Source organism: Pinus tabuliformis, chromosome J (genome assembly GCF_031772625.1).
Source record: "Pinus tabuliformis cultivar Carrire ecotype Pingquan chromosome J, CPIR1, whole genome shotgun sequence".
Lineage (NCBI taxonomy): Eukaryota > Viridiplantae > Streptophyta > Pinopsida > Pinales > Pinaceae > Pinus > Pinus tabuliformis.
The window spans coordinates 1,515,480,122-1,515,488,788 of record NC_142295.1 but is presented as its reverse complement, the minus strand read 5'-3'; the positions used below and the strand labels follow the sequence as shown (position 1 = coordinate 1,515,488,788).

Sequence of the window (8,667 nt, the reverse complement as noted above, 5' to 3'; positions counted from 1 at the left end):
AAGCAGCCATGAAGCTTATGGGTAAGGATAAAAGTCCAGGCCCCGATGGCTGGACCATAGAACTTTTTCTCCACTTTTTTGATCTAATAGGCTCTGAAATTACTGAGGTAGTTGAAGAGTCAAGACAGAAAGGAGAAGTCTACAGACCCTTCAATTCTACCTTTATTGCTCTCATTCCTAAGAAGGATGATCCGGAGAGCTTTGAAGACTTCAGACCAATCTCCTTATGTAATTGTATTTATAAGATTATAGCAAAGGTCATTGCTCTCAGAATTGTTCCTATCCTGTCAAGAAATATATCAATGGAACAATTTGGTTTCCTGGATGGAAGACAAATTCATGAAGCAATTGGAGTAGCCCAGGAGGTTATTCATAGTGTCAGATTGAAGAAAAAGAAGGGAGCAGTACTCAAAATCGATCTCTCCAAAGCATATGACAGAATAAGCTGGCTCTATCTCCGGATGCTGCTTACTCATGTGGGCTTCAATTATTCTTTTATTAGCTGGATTATGGGCTGCATCTCAAATGTCAGTTTTGCAGTATTGATCAATGGAGCAGCATCCCCATTTTTTAACAGCCAAAGAGGCCTCAGGCAAGGTTGTCCGTTATCCCCTCTCCTATTTCTTCTTGTGGCAGAAGGGCTAAGCAGATTGATTCACAAAGCCAGAAGAGAGGAGAAGGTAAAAGGTATTGAGGTAACAATTAATCTATTCATCACTCATTTACTTTTTGTCGATGATATATTGATTTTTACCAATGGATTCTCAATGAACTTAAGGAGTTAAAATGTATTTTCGATCTATTTCTGAAAGCTACTGGAATGCAGATAAATTCTAGAAAATCTCAAGTCTGTGTGGCAGATTTTGAAAGAAGAGAAAGGAATAGAATGGCTAATCTTTTCCCTTTCCCCCTTCAACCTCTGGACTCCCCTTTCAAATATCTGGGTTTTTGGCTAAAGCCAGCAGCATATAAAAAAGAGGATTGGAACTGGCTAATAGCAAAGATAGAAGCCAGAATTTCACACTGGAGCTTCAGGTGGCTCTCTAGAGCTGGAAGATTGACCCTTATCAAATCAGTACTGTTAGCCATCCCAGTATACTGGGCTGCCTTGACTTGGATACCCAAAGGAGTGATGGAGAAAATCAGAAGAATTTGTTGTAGATTTCTATGAGCAGGAATAAATGAGTCCTCGGTTTTACCCTGGGTAGCCTGGGACAAAGTAGCTAGACCAAAAGATTGGGGAGGATGGGGAATAAAAAGACTCCCCGAGTTCAGCCTAGCACTAGCAGCAAAATCTGGTTGGAGATTAATAACTATGGAGAATCTGTGGACAAGGGTGGTGAAAAGGAAGTACATCGATCCAGTCCCTTTGGAAGAGTGGATTAGGAGTCAGGACAAGAAGTTAAAGAATATCTCTGCCATATGGAAGGCCACGGTGGAAGCCTTTTCAGTGATTGAGCAAGGACTAGCTTGGAAAATGGGCGATGGAAGACAGATCAGAATTGGCAGAGATCCCTGGGTAGGGTGCAATGAAGCTTATGCCCTCTCACCAGAGCTTCTTAGACATCTAGACAGCATAGGAATTACCAACCTAAATCAGGTGGAGAAATTCGGTCAGTCTACCTTTTGGGGATAGGCATGGTAGAGTGTTGAAGACTTAGGAATAAATGTCAGATGGAAGAACGAGTGGGAGGTTTACACCAAAGAATTGCAACGCTCAAATGTCAGGATCAAAGAGGAACCAGATCGCTTGATGTGGGCTCAAGGCAAAACTGGGGACTATTCCCCAAAAGACACATACTCTTACCTAATGGGAAAGAAGGGTTGGGGAGTTCCAGATTGGTGGGCTAAAAACATCTGGAAACTCAAATGCCCAGCAAAAGCTAGGCTCTTTCTATGGTGCATTTTAAAAAGGAAGATCCCAACCTGGGACATATTACAAGCCAGGTTTCTAGTTGGGCCTAGGCGATGCCCTTTGTGCAAGTGTGAAGAGGAAACCATCAATCATCTTTTTTCAACCTGTGCAGTCTCACAAAAGATATGGGAGGAGATTACTGTTCTGCTCAAGGTAAAAGCTCAGTGGGGTCCTGATCCTATGGAAGCGGCCTGGAGGAAATGGTGGCATAACTATCCGGAGGGGAACATGAGAAACTTGCCCCTTATCTTCTTTTGGGGAGTTTGGCTTGCTAGAAACAAAAGCCTGTTTCAAGACAAGGACATCCCCACTTCCATCACTGCTACCAATGTTGCTGCTATATACTCAGCCATTCCGCCCCCTGAAGCCAAAGATCCTAAAAATAATCAAAAGAAAATCATCATACAGGAGGGCATTCCGTGGGCTTTTTTTGATGGGGCATCCCAAAACAATAAGGCTGGAGCGGGCTTGTGCATCCACATAAATTTAGAACACTCTTTAAAAGCATCTGTAGGGCTGGGTACAGGCACAAATAACTATGCTGAACTGTCTACTTTGCGCCTTCTCTTATGCTGGCTTCTTCACAGAAATATCAACTCAATCCAAATCTTTGGGGATTCACTAAATGTTATAAAATGGGTCAATGGAAATGCATCTTGTCAAAATCAGATATTGAAGACTCTTGTGGAAGAAATTATTTTTTTAAAGTCATCTTTTAATAAGTTTACCATCTGCCACATTTACAGGGATAAAAATGAAGACGCGGATCAGCTTTCTAAGGCTGGTCTACAACATGATTTGGGCAGCTGGACAGTAGAAGAGATCAGACAGGGGCAGTCACACATTTCTCATCAGCCCCCTTATGCTATGCCACAATGACTACAACTTTTATATTATTTTTGACAGCAGTTTTCTCGGATATACTTGTTGGTTTTTATGTCCACTGTTCTCACGGTTATTATTTTCCTTCTTACATGAGCTATTTCAGCAGAACAGTATATCATATATGCAGTATATATGTCTTTTGTATAACTAGACTTTTTAAATTTTCTGTAAGGGGTTGTTTTCCTTCAACGAAGGAGACCCCAGAGCCTGAAGTGTCTTCAAACTGATGTTTATTTATGCCTCCAGCCGGGAGGAGAATTGTACAGTTTTTGTTGGATATAACAGCTGTAACATCACACAATGTAGAACAAAACAACAACCAACGAGCCCTTATATCGGCTCAAGACCTCATCAGAATGTAAAATTTTTATGCTTCTTAATAAAAAGTTTTGCTTTTTCTTCGGAAAAAAAAAAAAAAAAAACACAAAAAACTTTAAATAAAACTGAAATTTTGAGATTACTATGTTTCAATTGTGTAGTCCCAATTTATATTTTAAATAAAATTTATATTGATCATCAAATAAGAAATAAACTTATAACTTATATTAAATCTTAAAAACATATATTCAATGTTAAACAATTATACTAGAGTTGTGTGGAAAATAAAGTTGTATTGATACCTTACATTTTTGGAAATGTAATAGAATTGAGTTTATCATTATTTTAATTTGAGAGTTCCAAGTGTACCAAACACAAATAATAGACACCTAGAGGCTAATGTGATAAAAAACTTAGAAGTTCAATAATAAATATGCAGACAAATAAAACTATGCTCTTGATAAACTATTAATAAAAATTTTATTTCATTATTGTTTTTACTTTAATTTAACTATATTCAAATTAAGCACCAGTTGAAATATGGCAGTGGGTTTATACATTTCAAAATTCAATAATTAAACTAAGCCGTAGGGAACACCAGCTATGTGGCCTTATTTTCATGTTATTATTACCCTACAATAACGTATTCAAAAAATATTGATGTTGACATTAATTTTAAATTTACCAAAAATTAAATGATCTTATCTAATGTTTACCTTTTAAAAAAATTAATTAATTTTTTTTTTTTAAATATATTTATTTCAATTTTGATTGGTTCACCTCTTATTTTACAATGATTACATTGTACCACAAAATCTGTAATTTGTTGTACCATAAAATCTTTTGTTGTACATACTCACATTAAATCACTAATTATAGCATTAATTTTTCCATATTGATTGCCCTGTTGGGTCAATCCATTTCACTCTGCAGAGTTCCAAACATGTCAGGAGGACTATTGGAACACAAATCTGCAAATTTTCGCCACTATTTTGGAATGCGAATTGTGCCCACGCTCCATGGGACTCGAACTAGTAACCTCTGCACTGCACCATACCTTGACATTTAATGCTTCATGGAAGCCATTATGACACTTTCGCATAACGACCTGTGACTCCCACCTTGTGCTTTCACTTGCTGACGTTGCTACTAGGTAGGATTAGCAATTTGTAGGTAGGATTAGCAATTTGTCGATTCAAGAAGCTGCCAATGTCGATGCCCAAGTGGTATGACAACCTTTCCCATAAGATATTTAAATTTTTAAAATATTAATTGAAGTCTTTTAGTGAGACTTAAATTTTGAATTTTATATTAGATTTTATTTCATAAATAATGAAATAAAGTTCAGTAATTTTATCATAACTTTGTTTAATAAAATTTATTTAAATTAATAGAAAAATATTGTAAATATAAAAAAAATTATAAAACTTTTAATTCTATGAAACTTTTAATTCAATAAATTTTTAATATAGAGTAAAGTGTTACAAAAAAATTAAATGATTGATGCAATAATTTAAAATAAATATCAAAATATTTAATTTAAAAAATATTTTTTATTTGAAAAAAAAAATTATATATAAAAATTAAATACATTATAATTTGATTATAAATTATTATTATTATTATTATGATTATATAAACAAAAAGAATTTAATATTATAAATAAAGATAAATTTCAACCTTATTTCATAATTATTATTAAAAATATTCTATAGATATTTCATAAAAGTTGAATTCTCTACCATAATATAGCAACATTTTTTGTGTTTTTTAAAATTATAAAATAATATTTCTGAATATTTATTTTTAATCTTAAAAAAATATAAGACATTACTATAGATTTTGATTCTGTATAGTTAATTATAGCCCTGTATTTTTTTAATCTCTTGCTTTCCTTTTTTTTTTCTTTTGGTTTTGGTTTTCAGCATGCACTTATAGAGGCTTCCATTTTGCCAAATCTTCATAGTCTTTTACTTTAATTTAACTAGATTTAAACTAAGCAGCGCATACTCTATACCATCATAAAATTCTCTTCAATTTTACCACCTTCATGTATTAAAGAAAAAATCTTTTTAAAAAACAAGTCATAAATCACACTTTAAAGAATGGTGTGAAAGACAAGACATAACATTACAAAATCACACATTAAAAAAAGGTTTTTGTACGAGACATAGTATGTCTTATTTATTTCTTACTCTAATTTAAGGATACTTAAAATAGGCAAGAATATCTACAAAGTAGCCTTTGCTCAAATACAATACTGAGTTCATACATTTAAAAATTCAATAATTAAGCTAAGTAGCAGACAAATGCTAGCTATGCGACCTTGTTAAAATTAACTTTTCTATAATTTTTTATAAAAAAAATTAAAATATAGTATTTTGGACATGTAATTTTCTATTTAATATATTAGATAACCAATAAACAATGTTTAACTACCTCATAATGAAAATAAAATATATTTTATTAGTGTATTTATTTAAATGAAGCACGACTTCACAGATTTTTATGTTAAATGCCCTTCCTTTTTGGAGCAAGAGTACCATGAATTCTTCGTAGTGCAGTGGTGAGTAACCCTTGATTGTGCAGTGACGAGTAAGCCTTGATTGTGTCATTTATATTTATTTATGTCTTCGTAGTGCAGTAGGTAGTAAGTAAGCCTTGATTGTGTCTATATTTATTGTACCTTTTCTAATTTTTCGTTTCAATTCTCCTTTATATATTATATTATCCCATCAAAATCGTCTAAGGACTAATAGAAGTGACCGATGATGCTGAATTTTTGTAGATATTTTACCAGCATTGAAGTTTCAGATCAGATTGCTGGTCATCTCGCATGGAGTAAGGAGTGGTGTAGCTGAACGATGATGACTTGCAGAACTTTTGTAGATATTATTCACGGTTTACAGTAGATTATGGGTCAAATTGCATACAATAGATGAGCTTGGGATTTATGGTAAAGTACAAAGATAGATATTTGTTGCTTGGAATTTGATGCATAATTTAATTTTAAAATTAAATTATTATTATTTTTAATATAAATATTAATATTTTGTATAAAAAATATTTTTACTTTTAAATTAAAAAAAAAAAACATAATATTATTTTATTATAAATAATATTTATTATATAATTTTAGGAGTTGTCTATAATGCGACTTTTTGGAGATTCCGGTGACGGAATCCGGCGGAAGAAATTGAGGTTAAATCTTGATTTGTTGCAGTTAAAATGGTTTTTTAACTGCATATTTGGATTCAGCACCCTCGAAAACCCCCTGGGACGCTCTCATTATGCAGAAACTAGCTATCAAACCTGCGATTCCAATAAATTCCTACTGGATTTCGACCGGAAAAACCCGCCGGAAAAGCTTTCAAAAAGTCGCGTTATAGACAACTGCATAATTTTATCAGTTTTGGTAACCTATCCGATCTCTTCTGCTATATCTGCGAAGGTGATATTGGAATAAGTATGTTATTTACCCACCTTCACATTTGTTTTATGATGGAGAGGTCATCTAAATGTTGTGAACCTCTTCCATCTCTTCAATGTTCATTAATTATTTTAAGAAAAAATAAAATTATTTAAGGTAAATAATTAGTTAATAGTTTGTTTATATTAAATTTGTGTTTTTATTAAATATTTTTAATAAAAATATGTGTGGCCTCCTTTCTACCAAGTATGGTAATGATTATGCATTTGTGGTTGTGGACATATTTTCTAAGATGGCTATATTGGCGCCCTGCAAGAAGAGTATCACCGCAGAGGACACTGCAAAACTCTTTTTTGAATGAGTATGGGTACATTTTTGGATCTTGCAGACCATTATATTAGATCGGGATAACAGATCCCTGAACACATTATGGTCAAGCCTCTGGACACTATTGGACACCAAGCTCGCCATGTCGACTGCCTTCCATCCCCACACTGATGGCCAGAAGGAGGTCGTAAATAGAATGATAGTGCACATACTCTGCATGTACAACTCCAAGCATCCTCAAACCTGGGATGAGAGTCTTCAATATGTGCAACACAATTATAATAGAGCTCTCCATAGCTTGACTGGTCACAATCCCTTTCAAGTGGGTTTATGATTTCAACTGTTGTGTCTGATTGATGTTTCCATGCCTCACGCAACTACACAAATAGAATCCACACATGTATTGTTCGACGTTGATAAAGTGACCAGATTTATTGAACGCATCCAACACATCCGCCAATAGGTTCACAACATCTTTGAGAAGTCAAATGCCAAGTACAAGTAGTGACATGATCAACATCTGGTGCCACACAAGTTTGAGGTGGGTGATAAAGTTTGGTTTCATTTGTAGAAATAACACCTTACCGGAGCCCATCAGAAGTTCAAATCAATCTGATATGGTCCTTACACCATTACCAAGGTTGTGGGAGACAATTCTTTGAGCTCAGCATTCCCCCATTCTTTGGACTGCACCTAATGTTCAATGTGGACCGCCTTCGACCATACTTCACACCATTATTGGACGCCTCATACATTGCAAAACAACTCACACAAAAAGTGTTAAACCCAGACCCCATGGAACAAACCACAACTGATCAGATTATTGACACACAAGTCAAGAACACTCGCCAGCAAAAGATCCCACTATATCGAGTTGTTAAAGGTGGACAACTCCTGCACCAAGGCAACTCTTGCACCAGGGACCAGGTTCAACAAAAATTTCCTCACTTCATGGAGGCTCTGCACGCAATGGGGACCATTGCTTCCTAATGGGGAAGGAATGATCCAGGTGGATATTGGTGGCCACCCACCTATTCCACCTAGACCTCTAGTTGGTTTAATTTGTTTCCTTGTTTATTTCAGCATTTACCATTTTTAGTAGTTTTTTAGGTCCCAAACTTCCGGAGCAGTTTTGACCCCCTAAACAACGTTTTTTTGAGGTTCGTTGCAAGGCCATAGCCATAGGCATGGGCTTGCGACAAAACCCATAGTACTCGGAGAGAAATTTCCAGCAAGGTATCGTACGCGCCAAACAGAGATAATATGACCAATTTATGACCCTGGGAAGTTGGCTGCCCAACTAACCCCAATGGGGCCCACAAACCTTGGGGTTACATCTTTTGGAGTTAGGGTTTTCTTATGTTTTTCAATAATAAATAGGCACTTAAGCCTCATTGTAACAGAGTTCAGAGACATGTAGCCACCACATCCCTTCTCAGAGATAAGCTACCATCGCCCAAGCTAGTCTTATTTACATTCTGTTTGTAAGCATATTTCAATATTTGATATTAATGAAATGAAGTGTTATTTATGATGAATCTATGTATTATGGTTATATCTGTAATTTGTTGCATTCCTGTTTAAATTCAGATCAACTCCATAAAGATATTTTTATGTAGATTGAAAGAAATTCCACTGCTTAGATTAGAAAACTGATCATGTCATCAAACCCCTGGCGAAATTCCAGTTCGTTTTAGTATAAACTTGGGATGAATCTGATGCTGTGAAAATTTTCCCTCCAAGGAATCTCCAAGATCCTCACTGATTCTGCATAAAGAATATTCCCTTTGCA

At 34.9% G+C, this 8,667-nt stretch overlaps 1 protein-coding gene across 1 annotated transcript; it reads left to right on the top strand.

Moving 5' to 3' along the window:
- Positions 1 to 1,810: 1,810 nt before the first annotated feature.
- Positions 1,811 to 2,794, top strand: LOC149233241 (uncharacterized). Its single transcript, XM_089382130.1, has one exon. It carries the CDS (start codon positions 1,811 to 1,813, stop codon positions 2,792 to 2,794), a length of 984 nt encoding a protein of 327 aa, XP_089238256.1.
- Positions 2,795 to 8,667: the final 5,873 nt, after the last annotated feature.

Excerpts from the sequence above, each read along its gene's own strand:
- LOC149233241 (XM_089382130.1), top strand. The coding sequence starts at position 1,811 with ATGGGAAAGAAGGGTTGGGGAGTTCCAGATTGGTGGGCTAAAAACATC.